The sequence below is a fragment of the Pagrus major genome, chromosome 16 (genome assembly GCF_040436345.1).
Source record: "Pagrus major chromosome 16, Pma_NU_1.0".
NCBI classification, from domain to species: Eukaryota; Metazoa; Chordata; class Actinopteri; order Spariformes; family Sparidae; genus Pagrus; species Pagrus major.
This window is the reverse complement of record NC_133230.1, coordinates 23,919,850-23,943,115: the sequence shown is the minus strand read 5'-3', so window position 1 is coordinate 23,943,115 and position 23,266 is coordinate 23,919,850. Positions and strand designations below refer to the sequence as shown.

The 23,266-nt window shown below is 43.4% G+C and overlaps 1 protein-coding gene across 1 annotated transcript in view; it reads right to left on the bottom strand.

The window, feature by feature from the left end:
* LOC141010045 (formin-like) overlaps window positions 1-23,266 on the bottom strand; it is a 55,140-nt gene that overhangs the window by 8,273 nt on the left and 23,601 nt on the right. The window contains exons 7-16 of the mRNA XM_073482827.1: window positions 22,042-22,183; window positions 17,264-17,351; window positions 14,359-14,420; window positions 13,999-14,087; window positions 13,011-13,140; window positions 12,758-12,904; window positions 12,615-12,674; window positions 12,409-12,529; window positions 6,047-6,139; window positions 799-850 (exon numbers count right to left, since the gene is read on the bottom strand). Coding sequence (XP_073338928.1) covers window positions 799-850; window positions 6,047-6,139; window positions 12,409-12,529; window positions 12,615-12,674; window positions 12,758-12,904; window positions 13,011-13,140; window positions 13,999-14,087; window positions 14,359-14,420; window positions 17,264-17,351; window positions 22,042-22,183 — 984 coding nt within the window. The remainder of the gene's footprint in view (window positions 1-798; window positions 851-6,046; window positions 6,140-12,408; window positions 12,530-12,614; window positions 12,675-12,757; window positions 12,905-13,010; window positions 13,141-13,998; window positions 14,088-14,358; window positions 14,421-17,263; window positions 17,352-22,041; window positions 22,184-23,266) is intronic.

The following is a 23,266-nucleotide window of genomic DNA, read 5'->3' as shown; positions in this document are numbered from 1 at the left end:
GTCTGAAAGGCCGCTCCTCCTGAATACCCAGTCTGCTCTGATTGGTCAGCTCACACACGCCTGAGCCGCACCGCTAACAACAACAAAGCAGCTGTGAAAAATTAATTCTTACGTGTCAAAAAGCATAAAATATGCAAATGTCTGACAGAGTGACGTAGTGTGATGTCACAAAGTCATGAAATATAAGGTGGGACTGATGAGGTGTTTCAGATGCAGTGTTTAGGAGAGATGAGCTTCTGTTGGTGCGGACTTTAACTTTCAAGAAGAAATATACATATATATATATATATATATATATATATATATATATATATATATATATATATATATATATACACATATATATATATATATATATATATATATATACATACATACACACACACACACACACACACACACACACACACACACACACACACACACACACACACACACACACACATATAAATAAACTGGAGCTTCATCCTGCAAAATAAACCTCATTCAACTATCCCTGTCTTGTCAAAGTTGGTTTGCAGTTTCAGAATTTCTCAGAAACCTTATCAGCTGGTACTAATAACTGTGTACAACTATACAAATAAGAAGCATTGGTGCTATCTCATACCAGCTATGTTATCTATGTGAAGCATGCTAAATAACACCGCTCTGTGACGTTAGAGCCCAGAACACTTGGCAGAACTCTCTGTTGAGGGATGAAAGCCACAGGAAATTATAAATATTTCCTATCCAAACATGATCTTTCATTCATATTTTCAAATGCATCTCAGCCTGAGGTTGTTAAGGTCTGTCTCCTACCTTTTCTGTGCTGCATTGAGTCGGTCCTCTTCAGATGAGTGCTCCTTTTGAGCTGTAAGAAAAAGAGAAAATATTGGATTAAGAAGATCATGTGGCTTCTGGTGACATTCATTTCCTCTGACAGCCACTGGGAACTGATCCCAGGAGTCCAGAGGGGGGCGCTGTGTTTACTAGCCATCCTCAGGATTGAGAACAGAAGAAGAAGGAGAAGGGCTGAGAGTTGACATGTCGTTGACGCAGCGAGCCTGTTATCCAAGTGACAGTTCAGCACATTGTAAAGTTTGACGTGCCTCTGCGCATTGACGTAGGAGATTGTGAGCCTGTGACGCCTGGTTTCGGGGCGGAGAGCGTGGTCTGTTTGAGGTTTGTGTGTGCGTCGACGTACATGTGCGTGTTTTAAGCAGAGCCGACGCTGGGGCGCAGGGTTGAGCAGAGAGGCTTGGGAACTGGAGGCTCCTGTGGACTCCTGCCATGTAAAAGTGTCTAAATGCAAGGCAGATGTGTGCGGCGGGCCAGGCCGAGGTGCAAGAATTTATCTAGGGCCAGAGAGTGCCTGTGATCTCAGATTTATTGCATTTTTCCAGATTCATCCTTTTTACAATGATGGGGGGACCTTTCCTACTTGAAGATTTAAGAGCGGGAAGTCTCCAAAAAATTGTTCAAAGGCAGGTTTGGGGGTCTTTTGGGAGAAGGTGAGCCTAAGCCTCCGACCAACCACCCCTTTTACTTTTACTCTTTTTTTTTCCTTTAACATGTACGTGGGCAAGGGGGCTGAGGTAAACCTAATGAAGGGAGGTTTCTGGCCATGTCTGGGATAGAGGGAGGTGAGGGGGGGAAGAATAGAGGGGCCGTGACCAATGGCGTTAGTCTCAGTGGGGGTCAGGCTGGCGCCTGAGGTACCCCTCTGGTGCGACTGTGCAGAGGTGGCACTGGAGCCGAGAGGCTGGGGGAGAGAGAGGGAGAGAGTGGCCCAGAGAGAGAGGATGTGTGAAGTTTCTCTTCCTCCGCTCCCCGTGTAAACATGAAACCAGTAGTCGCTAACTAGAAAGTTATGAGATGTGCATGCTGAGAGGGACAATAAATTAGGGCTTTAAAACTCTGACACACTTTTCCAAACTGCTGCTACACCGAGCAGCTAGATAACAAAGAGATGGCGAGCAGTGCGAGAGGGATGCTGAGGATTTCCACAAAGCATCCCTCTCCGTTTCCCTGCACAGATGCATCTTGAAAACTTCATCAAAAACAGGCTCCCCGGACAGGGAAAATTCTACTTTGTCTACGTAATTCAAAGTCATCTGAACGAGCGGAGTTTCGGTTATTAGGGTCTGACTCATTGACAATAAAGGAAGCGCGAGAATGTGATGATAAACGTGTCTTTCGTAAGAAGAGCCGATGGAATGAGACTTGCACAAGCTGAGATTAAAAGCAGGAATTTGTTTTCAATTAGTCATGGCTCGGATTCAAAAAATATGCCCGTCAGTGTATCCCCAGAGGTTTCAAAGAGCTCCTATTAAAAAGGGAAACACAAAGGTGGTTGACGAGATGTTCTGATCCTGGAGGCTGTTTTGTTTTTTTCAGATAAACCTTAAGGAATAATTCTGAATGCTGTCTTGGTAGAGAGAGAAACAGATTGCAGGAAAGATTTCCTGACTTAACAACGTATAAGATACAAGAAAAGCATTTTGGAGGGTTGGGATAACTTTGCTTGTCCCGTCACTGGTTTCGCTCTGGGTTTGAGCCGAGGAACAGCCTTACAAGAGAACGGATCACTGGGTTTCGGAGGTATCCCCTGTTAGATCTGGTAGCGATCACACAGGCGAGTTTAAGAGGCAGAGCGCGGGGCGTTTGGGTTCACCTGCAGGCCCTGCTGTGAGCTCCTCCGCAGGCTGTGTTAAGGGTCAGTGCAACTTAGAAACACAACTCTCAGCACTTCATCCGCTGATTCACTGGTGCACTTTGATCCTCTTGCATGCGTAAGAAGTTATGCCATTTCTTACCGGTTAATTTCAATATCTTGGAATCATGTGTCAGACACATGCATCTGCGGTCAGCCTCCTGAGCCTTTTACCTGGGTGAGAAATTCACTCGTTCACCGATGAGTCAGGATTTAAGAGGCTCAGGCGCTCTTTGATGTGAGAGCTGTTGCTTTGTTTTGCCTTTTGAAGTCATGGAATCATCACGAACGATGATTACACAGCGTTCCTCCCGGAGCACGGGCAAAACGCGGCTCGAGGAATTCTGTTTATGAAAGAAAGGTTTACAAGTCTTCCACTGGAAAGTTTATGTTCAAGATGTGCCTTTCGCGAACCGATGCCGTTTTGTAGCCAGTGGCAACCGCAGTGGTTTTAAAAGCTTTCAAATATTCTGTGATACTGAGAAAAGCTCAGGGGAGGCTTTGGCACTCAGGAGTACTTAAGGTGGATAAACTAACTAGAACAATGCCATGGCATCTCTCTCTCTCTCTCTCTCTCTCTGGAGACAGACTTGGTATGCAATAACAAACATCTTTTCTGGAATTGCGATGCAAACATGGACATGGACATAAATTCTTACTCTCCGTCGCCAACATATGGCTACAATCTCCCTGTGAGATACCTCATGTGACTCTTTATGATGAGTCAGTCTATTCTTTCGACACTCTGAAGAAACGCAGGCAATTAGTTCTTTAATGAAGTCTAGTGCGTGTCTGACAGGGACACTTTTTTTGGTATCTAGTCATGCAGGTAGTTTTGGGTCCTTTTTCCCCAGATTTTTGCCTCTCAGATTTCTGCCTCCTTGCAGACACGATGGATGCAAACAGAATGTTGTTTGTGGTGCTCGTTTCTTTGATTATTACATTTAAACCATTCAACAGAGGGTCATTCTGGTTGTATAGTAGTTTAAGTTGCTGACCATGTTACTGAAATGACCCCAGACCTTTGTTTCACGTCATACCCATCTCTGTCTCTTTCCCCACGTTTCCTCCCTGCATCTCCTAAAAGTTAACTTTTATATAATGTGATCCCCTCTACAGACCTGTAGACTCTCTCCTGATAAATGCAAAATCCCAAAAAGAAATACCTTAAATGAAAGAAACTTGACAGCAACATCTCATCCAGAAACAAGTAACCAGACACTCTGAAGAGTCCATAGATCTTGCGGTGTACAATTCTAGTAGTGAGTATATCCTCAGTAGAAAAAAAAAGTTAAAATGAAAACTGTTCAAAGTGAGATTGTTTCTGGAAAGAGAGCATGCAGTCCATTTCTGCAAACCGACCCTTTAAGAAAAAAAATGCCGTGCTTCAGTTTCCCTGTGGTCTCTATTGTGGACTGTAAACCCACCCTGACGTCACCCACTGGTTAGTGAGCTACTCTCTTGAAGCCTCCAGTGTGGCATTGTGCCCCTTGCCATCTTGTTTTTTTGGAGCCAGAAGTGACCATACTGGACGAGAGGTTGGAGCTGTGGGAGGATATCCTGAGTAGATTTGACTGACAACCCGAGGACATGCTGTGGTGGCGACTTGTCAATACCACCACTTTCTATAGCATACCCTACTTTATTGTAAATTTGACTCTAAATTGAGCCATAATTTACAAAATGAACAGAATGCTGTATTGAAGAAGACTTGGAACTATTGCGACCATAAACTCATTAGGAAACTGTTTACCGACGTAATACATCAGGGGGGAGTAGGGTCATAAGCTTATATATAATCGTGCTTCTTTTAAAAACCAGTGAAGTCACCCCTGCTGGTTATTGAAAGACTGCAAGTTTAAGGCACATCCATATTTCATACAGTCAGTAAGTCCACAGCCTGCTATACAAGCTTGCAATTGACAGTCACTTTTTGTCTTGGATTCTTGCCCAAAGGCATCAAAAGAAAATATCAGAACTGGTCAACTGAGCACCTTTACTGTTTACGCAGGCACAATCGAGTCATTGATGTGACAGTGGGAGAAAGAAATGTGGTAAACTAAGATGCCTTAATGGCATTCACTCAGATGCAGAGGAAGGTTTGTGTATAATAAAGCTTCGGTGAAACAAACGCAGAGCCACAACTGGGTGTCTAATGTCCAGCATGGACCATCACTTTAATGACAGGGGCGCCATAACTCATGGAAATATGTACACGGTCACCATCATTAATTAACAAAGCAAGGTACTAAATTCTCACGCTCTACCGCTTGTTTCCTGCAAAAGTGATGAAGGTTGAAAGGGACTTGGATGTGCATGGATTTCTTTCTTGGTAGCTACTAGAACTGTATTGAAGGGGTTGGAAGGAGGAGAGCAGCAACAGCGTCTGGGTCAGAGAGGGGACAGATGGGGAGATGATCAGAGTATGTCAGAGGAAGCTCTGCTCCTGTCCGGGTGGTCCCCGGGCCTGATCCACTGAGGCTGGCCAGTCTTTACAAGGCCGCAGCCAGAGATGTCCTGCCAGCTTTATGGCAGCCGAGAGTACATGAGAACCATGTTAGAGGCAATGTGATCCCTTCTACAGGCCTGTACACTCCTGTCCTCATGCTGTCTTACAGCGCACCGAGACGCCCTCTCCCAGCAAGAACAAGAACACTACACACACACATGCACACACTGAAAGGCAGATCCTGCACCACCCAGCTGACTGTCTGACATGGCAAAAAAACATAATTATACCTTCCTCTTTTTAAAGGTCCCATGCTGGGTGAAAACGGGGCTTTTCTAGCTCTGTAAGCTTGCTTTCATGACTATCTCCTTGGCTGTAAATCCTCTGCCCAAATGAATGTTTCATCTTTGAAGAATTTTCTCCAGGGTCCTTCACAACTTTACGCGAGGCAGGCCAGCTCAGGAGCTGCTGAGGGCAATTATTGTGCATTATTTTGGGGGAGTTGGAGAAGATTAAACGATTTATGCCTCCTCTTGTTTGACAATTTTGTGATTATAGTGAGTGAAAGAGTGCACATACAGGTTGCACTTGCTGTGTTTTGGTGCTTAAGGGTCATTGCTTAGTTGTTTATGCATAATTTCTCTTTCTGCATCATGTGCATCAATTCCCGTGTGCATTAGCGATTTCCCAAAAAATATAATGTAAAAAGTTTCATCAACTCGACATCAGCTGCATCATTAAAGTTACATTTATTTCCATAAATTTGGATTAAAAAAGTAAAACTACAAAGTAAAAAAGCAAATATGATACATATAACTTGCCAGCAAACCGTACATGGAACAATATTTCAATAATGTTTCTTTGTCTACAGTTTTCACACAGATAAAAATCGGATCTTGACTCACCAGAGGTGAGAAATCTCTCCATCTTCTCCTTAAAGGGCTGCAGGTTGTCCTCCGACGAGTTAGCACACACCTTCTGCACGTCTTTTTCCCGAGCTGGAAGAGAGAGCAGAAGAGAGAACAGAGGGAAATTAATTATATAATGGGTGGAAAAGTCTCTTGATAAAGGGAGAGGAGAAAAAGGTCATTCAGAGATATAAAACAATTAAAAACACGCTAATTAAAGTTAAACACTGGGAAATTAGGTCAATAAAAATGTGGTGAGGAGAAAGACGAGATCACTTAAAGGAAGAGATGTTCATTAAAAGGAAAGAAGGCAAACACATCTAACTTTACCAATATTGTAATCCCAGAAAACATATATATTATGTGTAATATGTTCTATATTGTCATTATTTTCTTTTTTTATATTGTTATAATCTTCTTTTTCTAGGATTTCCTTTTTTGTTTTTTGCACTAACTGCCACAACAGAAAGCCACAGACACACTCTCCTTTTTAAATGACAACAGCAATGGAAGGAGACAAAACTTGGTTGAACCCAATGATTGAAAATATTTTTCTTTTCACTTTCAAGACATTTAATCAAAATTTTTGACACAGAAAACTAAAGTTTTACTTGATTTATTTACTCTTTTTCCTCTGAGCCGCTCATTTCACGAACACTATTACTAGAGAGCTTCCCGTGGTTTACATATCAGTAACACTCGAGCGTTGTTCTACATGTTGTTGCTGTTGCTGATGTCTTAATATCGCACATGTGAGCGCAGCAGATGTGTTTGCTGTTTGTTGACGGGTGTTTTCCGTGCGGCGCCAAATGACCCAACTCACACAAGCTCAGAGGAAACAGCCGTGACTGAGCGTGTTCCAGCCGAACCTTCCCCATTTCCTCTCAACTGTAAGCCCGGGTTACTGCACACACACACACACATACACAGACGCCTGGTGAAAGAACTTTGCCACATTCCTCCAACCTGTAAGTCATTAATGGCTGCAATAAATACCTTCACTTGCTTATGACTGCATAGCTAAGTAGTTCTGCAACACAACAAGAGTATTAACAGGTCTGGCCAATGTCTCACTTCTCACTGCGTCGCTGCTTTTAGATCCATTTTGGCTCTCGTGTGCTGCACCTGCAGCTCCGTAAACTCCCTCGATTACATCTTTTATTTATTGGCTGTCTTAATAAATCAGACAGGAAGCGCGACGCCTGAGCATTAAAATTGAGTAGTAACGACGTACAGCCTCGCAGCCTGGATTCCAGGACACTTTCTTCGATTCGTGGATGGTGAGAGCTGGCAGTTCTCAAAATAAGAAACAGAAATCAGCAACCATACAAACATGACAACCAAAATATCCTGTTTGGACAAACCGCGTTTCCTTACCAGAAATCCCCCAACTCAAAAAGACCCATTAAAACAGTGTTCAAAACAGCAAGTCTACAATTTAAAAGGCGGCTCTCTTCCAAATGTGGTCCAGACAGCAAAGGCCACAAGGAGGAAGCCCACAAAAACACAGCAGCTGTAAAGAATAAAACTAAAACCTTGTGTTTGAGACAGACATTGTCTTGGAGTGATAAAACATTTTTTGGGGGAGGATTCTCCTGCGAGTAAATGGCCGACATCATGCATCAGGTTAGACAGAGGACCTTAAGGGCCTTTGCTTGAAATATCAAAAATTCTTTATTGGTTACAAATAAAGCCAGAATATGTGTCAGTGGAGCAGTGGATGTTAATGTGTTGCTGTTTCGCACAAACAGGCCCCACAAACTTTAATGGGACAAACCAAGAGAAACTCGATTCAGCAAAAGAGAAAGTTGTGGTGATGCTTCAATATGTTTTTTTTTATGTCTCACATTGTCAAGTCAAGTATTTATTTTTATATTCCAAGTAAGTCAAGGGCTGGCTAAATATGGTGAAAATAAAATAATGAGAAACAGATATCTTGTCCTTGTATTTATGTGGGCTTACAAGCCTTAACTTTATTTGGAATAGTTTTATATTGTGTTTTTCTCAAAATTTAGACCAAGCATGTAATTTTGACTAAATGGCACATTTACTCAAGTACCACTACTTTTATACTGCGAAGCCACCACATTTTGGAGGCAAACATTGTACTTCTTACTCCATTACATTTATGTGATAACTTAAGTTACTGGTTACAGACTACTACTGCATCAGAGCCAAAGTAGCACATTTTTAAATACATTTAATTTATATTATCATCAATCAAACACTGATTCACATCAGCAGAAAATAAATGCTGAATCAGATCTAGCCAGGTCGACAACCAATCATCCCATAATACTCAATATGTACATAGATGTACTTCAGTATCATTTACATATATTTACATTAATTGCCAGAAAATTACACATCTTTACTTTAATTTGCACTGCATGCGTCACTTTCCACTGTTCAATAAGCTAAACCTATCACAGATCACCGTATGTTTAAATAAGAGCTGATTACTTTTAGATCTATTTTTTTCATTTATTCTATTTTGTGAAATTTGAGTGTTGACAATTTTTTTGATGCCTATTTTATTTTAAATACACATTTTATTTATTTATATTTACTTTTTCCATTTATTTTTTTATTTATCTCTGCACTACTCAGCTCAGGGAGATCTTTCATAGTTTGGTTGTTTTTGAACAATGACAAAGACTTGAAACTTGAATCTTCACTCAAATATGACTTTAGGGTACTTTTTTTCTTTTCTTTTTTACAACAAAGCTTTAAACTATTTCCAACTACTGAGTGAGCAACCTGTGATGTTAAGGTAAAAGTTCAAAAGCATAATTAAAATTTTGATGTCTAAAACATTTTGAATCGAAGGAAAATTAAAGAGTACACATTTAAAAAAATGAATATCAGATATCCTGAATTAACATTATGACTAACTATTATTGTAGATATATACATAGTTAAATGTTAAGACTTATATTGAAATGCAGATACATATATGTATAAATATAAATATAAAGTAAACAGTCACAATATAATTACTGACGGACTGACTTGGTATAATTTCGTGTGAAATTGTATGTAAAATAATAATAAAGCAATAATACAAAAATAAATGGGAAAAACTAAGTGCTAGTTTTTGTCTTGATTTTTCATTAGTTGAGATAAACAGCAATTCTATCCTGGCTAATCAAACCTGAATTATGGAGATACATTATTCATATTTTCATTGATCAAATTATTATAAAGCATCAAAAACAAATGATTCTGATCCATAGATATCAAAATGTCCAATTAATATTGTCAGACAAGAATGATGCAATACAACTTGTCACGAGCAACTGTGCTTAAACTGAAGAAATTAGGGCTTATCCAACTCGAGCCACCGGTACGACGAGCCACACTGTGGGAATTAACAGAGCGAATCAGCCCTGATGTCCCGAGGCACAACCATCACATCTGAACGGGAGAGAGCCGACTCGCTATTGCGCAACATGAGGTAACATGACGACGAGCTGCGGTGGAGTAAACGGGAAGAAAAACAAACAAGAGAGCCAGACTTCTGCTCCACGATTTACCCTGTGTGGTTTGAGAAAATGGGCCACTCTGATGTCAATATGCACTTATGATTTTACTGTAGTAAGCAAGACCCCCCCCACTGCAGCTACCAGGAAATCACAACACACCAAACAATGCACGACTGTGTGAGTGAGGATGTAGAGCCTGTGGAGCACCACAAGACGAGCTGTTTGATGAATGTTTATGTCTCAGAAATGTGGCCTTAACACGAGTTCGCTCTGGATCATTATTAGACACAGGGAGAAGACAAATATGATGATACACAGGTGATTCCTTTTTCTGCATGTTGTTGTTAAGAAAAGACAGGTTCCAGCTCAACTACAATTCCAACTGATACTATAATTCACTTCAAATATTGTTTTACTTTGGACAGTATTTCACTTTTTACCTTTCATCAGAGGTTAAACCAATACAGTGCTCCAGCCCTGGCCTGTTCTAGTATTTATACCTGGAAAAGTGAATTCTCTCACTGATCCCCAATTATCTCCCAACACAGCAGACCGTCAGACTTCCAGCTCCCCTTCCTACGAGCTGAGGCCTGCTATTCCCCTCTCAGTGAGGCCAGCCAGGAGGCTGCCTCAGTGGGAAAAGGTGAAACTATCTCTTCCCTTCCCACTCCTCATAAATCAACCCATATCCATCGAAATTAAACCCTTCTCCTACATTTTTGCAGGACAATAGGTGCTGAGAGGTAGAAACATCAGGCTGGACTTGAAGAATATGAGGTGGAGCATCACTTCTCATACCGTTTTTCTATTATTATTATAATTTTAACATTTTTATAAAAAAATTTGGACAGAACTGATATAAATTGCAGACACATTCAGTTCAGATGTTTTCTTGACACACCAATTGCAACAAGTCAATGCCAAATACCTCAACATTCAGCATTACTTATTCTCTTTTTTGGTCAGACAACTGTACTCCAGCGCGCCGACTTCACACATGCCGTTCCGAGCGGAGCCTCTGTCGTAAAACAGAGCTCAGGCTAAAGGCCCTGCCTGAACCTGACATTAAAGGCCATTTAAAATCAGGACACTGTCTGATTTGCCACAGTGATGAATGCCTAACCTAGGACAGGCCTTCTGTGAAACACTAAACTCCCCTGAGCAGCAAATGAGCTCTGACTGTTTCTTTTTATTTGATCCTATTTCATTCGGTAGCGTCCCCTGCCTCTCTGTTCAGTCCAATTACGCGGCAGTTAAAGAGATCTTTATGTTGGTGCTCGCTGGCCTGAGAGTGGTAATCTTTCCGAGTCTGATCAGCAGCTTCTTGCGATGGAGCTGAAGCTGTTTTAAAGATAAACCTAATCTTTTGATTGGGTGCCGGCTTCCAGAGCTAATTGCACTACATGACAGAAACAGACCAGAAGATATTCGTCTTTACGGGAGCCGAGATTCCTACAGTAAGTTTCGGTCCTCGTGGCCTTCCACTCATCCCTCTCCCCCCTGAGAGGAGCGCAGAGAGAGGTCATCACCCTCTCCCCAAACAGGAAGCCCCATCAAAAGGGGATCATGTTTCTACACAAGCCAGTGAAGGAGAGGGCAGCCAAGCCGGACCCGCTCCGGAGCATCACTGATGACTTGACGCTGCGCACACACACACACACACACACACGCAGCAAAAGGCGCAAAACTACTGCAAACACACTGAGAGATTCTGACTGAGGAGGAGGCTGAATTTCTGACTGCTAGCACCAAGTCTCCTGACCTTTGACCCAAGCCTGGAGGGCAAGACACCGCAGTCGCCACCTCAGGATCAGGTGAGGGGCAGGCGGCTTCGCTACGTCTCAGTCAAACGAGAGCGAGCAAGCCAGAGAGCGATTCAGTGTTAGCCTCTCGGTGTCAGACGCAATCCACAATGTGGATGGAAGTGATCTGTGTTAGCTTCATAATTAAGACCACTTGCTTTTCTTTAGGCTGGTTTATAATAGCCAGGCATAAATATTTATTCCTGGCGGCTGGAGAGGATAAAAATGGTGGGAGTCAGAGGTGGAGCTCGCCAAACATCCAGAATCCGACGCTCGCCCTGTGATGCTAATACCCCCGAGGACTACTGTGCCAGACTGTGCTGCAGCAGAGATCAAATACGAGGGCCCTTATGTTGCATTTATTGTCTTCAGGTCTTCCATTTTTCCTAATAAATGAGTGACAGCTTGAGGTGGGTCTGGGTACTTTAGTAGACTCTTTGTATTTTTCCCCCAGGTCAGAGAGGAGAGGGCTTTAACAGCGATCTGAAAAACGTAGGGGAGAGCTGCCGAGCATATCTAATTGCTTTCATATGCCGTATTATTGGTTGATTTAAATAACCACAGACACCAGGGGCACTGGGGGGCATCGCCTTTAACCTCCGCATGGCCCTGGCCAAGACTGACTGGCTGGGCTCGGCGCCCACGACACTTTGAGCACAGAGCGCCAAAATCATGTTTACTCATTTGTCCGCTGATTATCATGCTCATCAATCTGCTGGAATTTGTTTTTTTTGGGGGGGATTTAAACCACTCTAGAGGAAAGAAATGTGGATGCTTATTTAGTGAGCTGTTCTGTATTTGGTCCTTAAATAGGAGAAGTTGTGGTGTCATGATGACATGGGATGCAATGTCTGGAAACTGAGAGAAGCCACCTCAGGCCAGCCAAGGTCCTGAAAACACCCACAAACCTCTCTGCACAGGGCAGGAGGAGTACATGGGATGTACATTTCTATTTAAACTGCTCTGGTGAAAGACAGTAATGTGTATAATTACAGAAAGATCCACAATGAGACAGTATATTTTGATAACAACAGTAAAAATGACTGCACTGTTACAACAGGGCATGTCCCACCTGTCAGATCTCTCTTCAGCTTCCTGATGTCCTTGGTGAGGTCATCAAACTTCACCTGAGCAGCCTGGAAGAAATCCTGAGGCTCCGGCAGAGGGAACACACTCTTATCTGTGCCAGCGTGCTGGAACATAAAAGCATGTGTGAGTGTTTGGTAACAGATGTCTGTAGAGTGGAAAACTTTGTGAATTCGACTGACAATACCTTACCTTGTCAAAATTACGCAGGTAGTATAAAACAACATAATCCACCAGATTCATATGATTGTCCTGCGGAGGAAACGACTGATGATTATCTGATATTTAATATGAAATTATGACACTTTATGTGTAAAAATGATGTTGTGCGTTACCCTGCTCTTGACGTCCTTTAGTTTTGGGAGGATCTCCAGCCCAAAGCCGTCTGCCTGACCTCTTGTCCTGTTCCCTCCATTCATATAGTTCCCAAAGGCCAGGATAAGACCCAAAATATCTCGCAAACGATTACACTCTAATAGATCCTGACACACACACACACACACGCACACACAGCATTTGAGTTAGAAAACCGTCACATAATTTAATACCACTTTTCTGAAGCAGCGTTTGCTGCCGTTACGTTCTTACTTTGCAGAGATTGGAGATGATGTCCACCTTGCGACGGATGGAGGAGATGGTATCGAGGAAAACCGCCTGAAAGATAATGCACTGGGCTCGGCCCGCAAAGTCGGGAATCTGGGAGAGCTCATAGAGAAACCTGGAAAACAAAAGGGGGAGAGGGGGAGGTGATGGGAGAGAACGGGGTGTGATGTGTTATGACAGAATTAAACAAAATGTCTAACAGGAAGAACTATTTTGGGGCCTTGGCAGGCCGTGCTTTCCCCACGCAGGCCGTCTGAGTCAATGTTGCTGTTCACAGGCAGCTGATAGTCATGAGCGGTGCTGCTCGGCTGGGTTTGAAAGGTCCACGGGGTCGGGTGGAGGGAGAGCAGCGAGCGGCTCACGGGGATTGATCAAAGGTAGCTCTGGCCTGATGCGGGACGACTTATGTAAACAGTGCCGTGTCAGAGGGGAGCGGAGCGGTAACATCCTGTGTGATTAGGCCCTGCTGATGGAGGGAGACACTGAGTAGGGATGACTCGGGAAGCCGTAGTGACAGCTCTGGTCAAACATGGAAATACGAGGGCCGGGCTGAGCGGCACCACTTGGGTCCGGGCCTCGTTAACTGACCCGGACTACTTAACCTCAACAGGAACTACCGAACTACTGAAGCAATGTCCATTAATACATATTAATAACACACACTAAGTTGTCAAAAAATGAAGACTTTAAGGGGATTTACACATGCTGCCCTAATTAAAATAAAATGACCAATGACCTATGATATAAATAAACAAATCAATAATTAATACTTGGATCATTTCATGTCTTTTTTCATTAACTGGTGTGCACTTGAAGCCTCAGAAACACATGTATATTAATGTATTTTAGCTAAATTAATGGGTGAAATATAAATATTATAAATAAATACTGATGACACTAAACTCAATACCTGAACTGACCTTAATTTCAAAGGAAAATCGTGAGTGTAAAGTTCTCTTTGAGGTGATCTTACTGTTCAGGTTTGTCCAGCAGTTTGACTTCATCTTCTTGAGCCTTCTCAAAGTGTCTCATAATCTTTTCCATCTCATCGCTGGTGGCTCTCTATAAAGACACAAATCGAGATGTAGAGTACATTAATACATATTCAGAAAGAGAACGACATGCAGAAGAAATCTGAATACGGTCAGTACTGCAAGCTGCTGCACAACAAAAAAATATTTACACTGATAAAAAGGCCATTTACGGTGGAAAAACTGATTTTTCAGCCATAAACAATATGGTTTTCTCTTTTCTTTAAAGCTGTCAGAGGATTTTACAGCCTCGTGTCTCTACATTTTTTATTACCTTAGACGGACTGCTCCTTCATACTTACATTTTCATATAAAGCCTCGATGGTCTCCATATCCACCACAGAGTTGTCCACAGTGAGAACAGCTGGAACAGTAAAGATATGCAATGTGAGCATTCAGTCTTATAAATGGATAAGATCTTGGCTGACGCATGCAGCCTTTAAAGTGCTGCCAGTGCAAGAAGGAAGAAAAAAAAATGCTTGTTTTTGCGACTAGCGGCGTAAACACATGCTATTCCTGTAATTTTGTAAAACTTTGGTTAATAGAACTTTATATCTGCGGCAAACTATATGCAAGACATACTTCAAATTGTAGGAGAATAAAAAAACAAATGTCCAAACCAGGAAAAAGGGAAACACTTGTGTATTCTCACATCTACACCGCACCAACAACCAGAACATTCAATTAAATTTGTTCATTTAATTGAGATATTAGCTTGAGGCGATGAAGATGCAAGTGAGGGCAGGCTCTGGGGGCAGATATGTGGGGGGAGACTACACATTTCTTCTGCAGACTGTGGGACGAAGCCCCTCGCTGCAGCTCATAAGAGAAAGTGGGCCCACAGCTCGAACCACCACAGCCGACTGTAATGATTTTTAGAGTGAGGCCGGAGAAGGTGAGCCAAGCTGAATACAGAGGATGCAAGAGGAGGTAGAAGGAGGAGAGGGAGAAAAGTGTATATAAAAAGGCTGGCGGAGATCACGACTTAGACACCAAATGACAGAAATAATATGAAAGCCTGCAGGCTGCATGTTTGTTTAGCTCAACTCACAGTAAAAACTAAAAATAAAGTGCGTGGAGAAAGTGCAAAGTAGAGGTCGGCGCAAAAAGAGAAAGTGACTCCTGCTCTGTGTCTGAGAGGTGTCACAGGTTTATAGCTCGGTGAGGGAGGAGGGGGCGAGGACACGATGGGAGGGATGGCTCCAGTGCTCCTGGATCAGCTGACAGTTGTCTGGTTGGTGTCATACTGAGGAGGGCTGCACACCACCTACTGCTCTCAGATCAGCCACTCAATGTGACCAAAAAATGAATAAATGAATAAAAATAACCAAGACCAGCCACGGTTAAGGATTTCAAGCCCATGAAGGAATTTTATTGTTAATTTACTGTCTTGTCAACTTAAATAGGTATTAAAATCATAATTTTGTCAATGTTTTACTGCATTTATTGAGACTTATTCAATGTACGGCACCTAAAACACAAACACATTTGAGTTTTGGAAAAAGTTTCAGTTAGAAAAACATGTTTACAGCCTTGTAAAAGAGTGTTTTTTTTAGTATCAGTACCATGCATCAAGCATTGCACTGTATTAACAACACAGCCCTCGTCTAGTCAATCACTCACTGCTCCCAGCTAACAAGGTAATACTTTGCATTCTGGTTCCCAGCTGTTCCTGTTGCAGGGAAGCTGTCAATGTGGTCCCAATGTCTGGATCAGAGAAAACGCTGGAGGTCCATTTCCTACATCTTATTAGAGTGGATTATTCAGTCCCTCAGCCATGCAGCCGTCAATCACACACCAAAGGGGGGCCTGCTCCAGTGTGCACAGGAGCACTCTGATCCGAGGGGAGCCGGATATCTCTCCACACCGACAGATCAAAGCCTGCCTGCCAACCGCCTCACACCCTCTCCTTCCACTTTTCACTCATCGGCTTTGGTGTGGAAGGGCATGTGTGGTGTGTGAACATGTGTGTGCGTGTGGTGAGGTGGTGTGTGGGGGAGAGCCTCCCTTTGCCCTTGAACCATGGTGGCCCTTGAGGTCCCCCAGTCACTCCGGCGGGTGCAGTTGACCCCCTCTCTCCCTGAACCAGAGTGCTACCTTCTGTCCTGCCCTCCCTCCCTAGTAGCTCTAATTACATTACATGTCCCATGTCCTTTTAATTTGGCAACAAAGGGGAGGCAAGCAGGCGAGGCCAGGGACTAGAGCCCTTAGAAGTGCTTATTAAGGTGCTGTCCTTCATTGTCAGATTCAAATTGTTAATTTCACATACACCTCCCATTAAGGCACAAGGAAGCAGCCTCACGCTGGGTGTGAGAAGCCTTTTTACCAAACCACCCCTACGAACTGACACTGGAACAGAGAGAAAAGGACTGAAGGGAAAGGGAAAAAAACCTAAACAAAATGGGCGTCCTGGTGCTCTGCTGCTGTTTGGCTTGTGTTTGAGGTGCTTTTATGTGGTAGCGCAGTGTCTGCTAACTGTGGAAGGTGGTTTTGTACATGCTTAGATCATTAGTGGGGTGTCAGTCCCATTAGGCTTGTGGAAACCGTCACTGGCTACAATAAACAGATCTGCTGGCCGCATGCTCAGACTCGCAGGCGGCAGGCACTCTCCGCCACAGTCCCAGGACAGGACCAATTCCTGGCCCATCTACGCTGTCCCCAACTCACACATTATGTGTTTACACACACATACAGCCACTTCAACACACACACACACACACACACACACACACACACACACACGCCTGCAATTTTCCATAACCAGGCATGTCATCAATCCATGCAGCTCTTCAAATGAAGGAGATGGCAATTTGATTTTAACCAGCGCAGGAGGGATTTCAAGCAGCCCGACAGAAAAACTGAAAGGCTGCTTTCATCCCAGTGTTGCCGTCGTCACGTCTTGACAAATCGAGGCATTTTCTTTCCCACCGTGGTATCTGGAAAAATCATTTCACTCGAAACACAAATTAATCCAAAATAAGTGTTTCTGGTTACAAATTAGTAGCTGTCAAGAGGTCGGAAATTACTCTCCGCTGCGGGGCCCGCTATCTCATCCCTAAAAATAACTCCGTCTGCGTTTCATCAGGAGTCAACCTCCATTTATTGTTAAATGGGAGTGTAAATTCAGTTTATTACATGCTGAATCTAAAGAAGAGCTCTTTTTAATGATATCATAGCGTGCACGAGCATCTAGACATGTTTTCTTACCGTGCTGGATGTCCTTCATCTCCAGATGCAGGCTTGATATGAGGATGCCAACTGCTTGCGAACGCTTTCCATCCAGGAGCTTGATAAGCTGAAATGATAAAAATGAATGAATTCATGGGTTAAGATGGAAGATTAGTGGGATTCAGTGCAAGATCCAAAGCATGCACTTCAGTTAATGAGGCTTAAATTGCCTTATCTTCATAATTTAGTAAGTTGGTGGTTACTGGTAATTACTTTACAGTGCTTTCCAATTATGGCTTTATATCTTTACTTTCATCAATTCTATTATTTAAACACTGATATAAGACAAACTGAAGAACAGATGGTGAATAAAAAGTTAATTTCTGTGACGATAGGCTGTGTTAAAATCATTTAGTCACTTCCCCAGCTGTGGAAGCAGATGATAGATGAAGAGAACGCCTGAAGCCTCAGTCGGTCTGAGTAGCCTGGGAATCATCCGGATTGACCCGCACGACCAAACTAATCAACAAGCATTGCCGCAACCCATCATCGTGATGCAAACGACTGAAAAATCCCGGACACATTTTTTGTCAAGTTACATCAGCGAGGGCAGCGGAGTCGAACAGAAAAGCACCTCCTCCAGTTTACCGAAGAACATGTGTGAGATATAATCAAAAAATATCAAGTCGCAGTGAAAGTACAAAGGCAAAAGTGGCACCATAAAAGGACAGTCTAGAAGAGCAAGGCAAAAGAGAAGCAGGGCTGTTTTATAACAAACTATAAATTCACAGGATTTTTATTTGTGCCTACACATGGTCACAATTACTTATGACTGAATTAGCCGTAAAGCCAGAGAGAGTTTTGGCAAGGTAAAGCCCCGCTCTAAAAGTTAATGTGTCAGGCTTCTTCATTAGGTATTATGGCGTTGTCGGCTACTGGGCTGTCCACTGGGAGCTGGAGAGCAGAAGCCTTAGAAGTGGGTATTGCATTACAGGGCGTTAGTGGGTGCCATGCTGCTTCCAGCTCTATTACCTGGATCACTGGGGATCTCCCACTCTAAGGACTTGAGACGGCTGAGTACCAGGCTTTCCCAACACCTCTAATTAACCACTTTGGACGGGCCACACTAAAAGCAGCCCAGGAACCCCTTCTCACTCTGGCTGCAGAACTCGCCAATTAGCCTAAACAGTTACGCTAATGGGAAAAGACAACTGATGCTGGATGCTTGGGTTCAGACACGCAAAACAGCCGCGTGATGCTGATGCTGCTGAGACAGGTAGACTCGAATAGCAAACGGCTCCCTCCTGTGGACAAGAAAGGAGTGGAGGCTTTCACTTGGAACTGATGTGGACGCTTGAAGAACACAGACAGGTCAGAAAGGAAAGAGGAGAAGAAGGAGAGAGAAAAGGCGAGCAGCTTAGGAAAATAAACAAAATGATGGAAGGAGACACTGGGAGTGTCAGCGGTTTGAGGCGAAGCAGGTGGCTGATGTTAGGCGAGGTGTGCAGGGCGATGCAGGTTCAGAGCCGAGCTGATAGTTTACACAGCCACGGCTGAGCGGCCAGCCTGCTCCGTGGTGACTGTCTGTCTGACTATCTGTCTGGAATCACCCAGGCAGATGTTACAATAACAACTGGATCGAGACTTGCCATCAATAACCACCTACGATACACTCAGCAAGCCCAGTCTCACCCAGCGGTGTTAGTCTTACACCCACTCTCCCACGTCAGAGCCAGAGCTTCAAATATGCCTTTAATAAACGCACGATGATCGCTCATAAGTTATTCCCATAAACCGGTTAAAGCTGCTGTTTATTTAAGGAGATCCGCTATGTATAAACTTGATACACTTGATTTATGCGACTGGAGGAAATTGCTGTTTTTGTGTTTACCGACGTGCATATTTAGCTCGATTGATTTCTTCATCTTCATCCATCTCTACATCCCCCCTCGAATCAAGAATGCACCGACATGCCCATCCTCTCCGCTCACCCCCCCCCACTCCTATAGGTGCCCCGTCTTCATTGCCTCCTCTAGACCAGTGGAGTGGAGCCACATGCCTGCAATTATACCCCCGGTCCAGTCGGGTCCGGTCTGCTCTGGTCTGCTCGGGTGGGAGAGCACTCTTCCATGTCATCTCCTCTGCTTTGATATGCTAATCAGCAGAGAGAGGAGGGCTCCAGAGTAAACAAGAGCTTTGATTTTTTTCTATGGCACACATGATAAAGATTAACTCAACTCATGTAGGCATCGGCTGCATCCCCCGAGTTTCAACTTTTGGCGTGTGGAGTTGTCGGAAAAGCGGGGAAGTGGCTCATATGCATAATGTACACACACATTCCATTCCCTCCCACTCATCTCCTCTCGCCGCGCGGAGCCCCCCGGGGCTGTGGTGTTAGCATGATCTGGCAACACTTTCTGAGCAAGTGCATAATGACTGGCGAGGACGTGCCGTCATCACACACGTGCAATCAGGAGAGCAGACGCGAGCGCACACACACACAGAAACAAACAGACGTCGGCGCGTACACAAACACGCAGAGAAACAAACAAATAACAGTGGATTCTGTGCAGGAGTGTGAGTCAGGAGGCAGGTAGTCTGTGTGAGAAACCACTGGTGTTGGTAGTCACGCAGAGGGACAGAGACCATTGACTGGTCAAAATCTGCAGAGTTAGGCGGCCATGTTGAGGCCCCCTGAACTCGGCAAGGATTACACTAAGAATGCTCCAAAGAACCAAATAACGAGTACAAACATATTCATCCAAATGTGAAGATTAAGACAGATTTATCAAGAGACTCATTGTTACAGAGAAGTGAAGGACAGGCTGTCGAGTGATCATTCATATGGAAGCAATTAAAAAATAAGGATTGAAACTATATCTGCCAACAGAAAACAGTTAATTTTATTTCTTATTAAATCTTTAATAATCTCCAGTGAAAACTAGAATAGCTCCCACTAGAGCACATACCTCCGCCAAGGCCGATTAGTCCCCTTTAATATAATCAAGCCTGATCAAATATCAAAACATATTTAAATCCGCTAGATCCAGATTTTTATTAGGATCTGCATCAAATACGACTCCCTCGTAGATACAATCCACCTAAATGTGCCTGATTTTTTCATCAGGATCCATTATTCCTTAAGAAATTAACACAAATGTCAAAACATTTTAAAGAAAATGAGAAAAAAAAAACCCTGAAATGACCTGAACAAGCTCTGGTCTCTTCTTAGTGGCCGAGAGAATCTTTGCCTACACATCCTGTTTTCACCATCCAGTATGTTCATATTCACTTAGCCCCACATTCAATCCTACTCTAATGGTCTATTCCTCTTAACCTCAGTAGCACCTAGTCTTCTGCTCTGATCCCTTCCTCCCCACCCTCTTAGAAAAAAAATGAAATCTGTTTCTTTGACCTTTGCTTCCCTTTCTCTCTTTCCCAAACGTTAACCAGCTGAACTTCTTGGAAGTCGTCATCAGCGGGTGATTCAGATGATTTCTCGCTCAAACGATCTCTCTCTCTCTCTCTCTCTCTCTCTTTAACTTGGGAGTATAAACTTTCAGGGATAAAAAATGATTAGGTAAACATGTTTCTTTTATTTTGATGACCTTTTCCAGCGAGTTGGACTCCTGAGCGGGCTGAAAACAACCATGCCTTCACGTTTTCGCTTTCCCTCTTTAATCGTAGACTTGGACTCTGAATGCTCTGGCTGGCTCCAAACACAGACCTTTACATTAAGTACGAGGCTCCTGTATAATCACAGTGCAGGGGACAAAATGTCTAAACATAGATATCAACCTCCGCCAGTGTAACATGTTGTAAAAAAGCATGTTGGACGTGGAGTTTTTTGATTGATATGAACTTGTTTTTAGCAGTGTTTCCATTAGTGGGGTCAGACCTCTTCCAGGCTGATGTAAGCCCAGACGGGAGACAGTTGGCAGGATTTGTGTCTGGATGTGGCTGTCTGAGTTGGATCAAATGTTGGACAGTTTGCCGCTTTGGAGTGACCAGACTGAACGGAGAGATCTAAGGATGGAGATCGAGGACAGGAGCACACACACGCACACGCACACGCACACACACACACACACACACACACACACACACACACACACACACACAGGCCCTCTGGAGCGCAGTGGAGCCTTGACAAATTGATCAGAATAGGGGATGTGTATGGATTTAGAGGGGACAGTCTGGGGCAGTGGCCGATTTTTAACTGCTCGGACGCCACAGTGAGGACCACCAGAGAGCCAGGATGCTGACGCAGCGCTGGCTGCCGCAGAGGTGCAGAGTTGCAGCATTTGACAAGACGTCAACAAGTGTGTCTTTGGACCGTTGGGGGAACGGTAGATCAATCCGGCACAAAAAGCACATCTTTGCTGATTTTTCCAAACTCGTTTCATCTTCAAAAACTAAACATTGAAGCTTGCACAGATGGAAAAAACATAACTCTGAACCCGACCTTCATTACAATCCCGCCCAGAAAAAACAAGGGAGTGAGCTCATAAACTGATAGCCTGTGTTGGCCCGGTGCAGGACCTGGCAACTGTACGCAACAGTCTGGAGGAAGACTCGATCAGAGCGGCAATCCATTTCTTCCCACTTCACCTTTTGTTAGTTCTTTCTTTGATTTATGATTGAGCAAGACAGCAGACAAAGAGCCTTTTTTAAACAAAGCTTGATAAGAAACTAACAACGCCCTCAGGTGGTTGCAGAGAGACCATAAACAGGAAATAAGCGATTATTTCAACACAACTGGGGTCAAAGAAAAACTGAGAAGATATAACCCAAACTGTGAAGGAGAGTGAATTTACCTTCTTAGTTTTGGCCTTCTTCTCGTAGGTGTCCGACAGGGGCTTCTTCTTCGGCTGCGGCGTGGCCTTGGAGAAAAGATCCTCGAACTCATTGGTGTTGGTGATGTTTGGTTCCTCCAAAGAACCCCAGAGTGTGTTGTTGCTAGAAAAACAAGTGAAAATCTTAAGTTAAAACACCATGAAATGAACCACAGATTAAGTGTAACATGAGATGGGCACCTGTCGAGGTTAGCGCCAACAATATAAGAAGGGACAGCATAACCACTAACTCCTGCTCACTATACTCTCTGCTGTAGCCAACTTTGGCTGGTACAACTAGCTGACGTTACCAAAGTTACCTCAGCTAGCCATGCAGCTAAGTGGCCCTTTTATCTGATTAAGAATGCCTGGACCGGAGTTCATCTCAACTGGGCTGAACAGAGGTCAGTTTGACGACAGGGGATACAGTATGGAGGCGATTTACAGCGGCTTTGAGGACGAGAAGACGCAGCAGGCGGGGACACGAGAGGCTTAAGCAGCAGAGGAGTGAGAGAGAGTCGGGTTATCGGCAGCAGGTGAAAACCGTGCGTAGAGCTAGAATATTTTCACATCTTACTACGTGAATTGAGGATTTATTACGACCAAACCAGAGATGTTGTGGAGAGACAAACATAGACTGTTTTGATTTTTTATTTTGTTTGTGGCAATTAAGCTTATCTTAGTTTGGTAAAAGAGAGAAAAAAAAGTCCTTTCTTGAGTTTTGTCAGTTTATGTTGTTTGCTTATTAGACTAATTAGTGAGGTATAAAGTGGTATTACTAGACAGGATGGGCCGAGGCTAGCTGTTAGCTTACTAACTTCAGTAGACATCTCTGCAACACACAACACATATTACACATGTATATAATATTGCTGCACTGCTGTTTGTTCATTCTGTTGATAATGTTAGTTCACTTTTTGAATGTTTTAAAAAAAAAAAAAAACCTCTGGATGCGTAGATTTGAAGGGGCAATTTGTAAGATAACCAAACTGAGGTTACAAGATGCACAGTCACAATGACAGTGACTTACAGGGCAGGCTAGAAACATAGTTTCCTTGAGCTAAACAAATAGTGTTCTATTTGTGGAAGCTTGTTTGATGTTTATGCAACCTTCTCCGCTGTTTTTTCATTTTCCATTTCACCGTCCGGCAAACACTTGGCAGGAAGGGCCGCGATCCCGGCTTTAAAAAGCACTGTTTATGAGCGA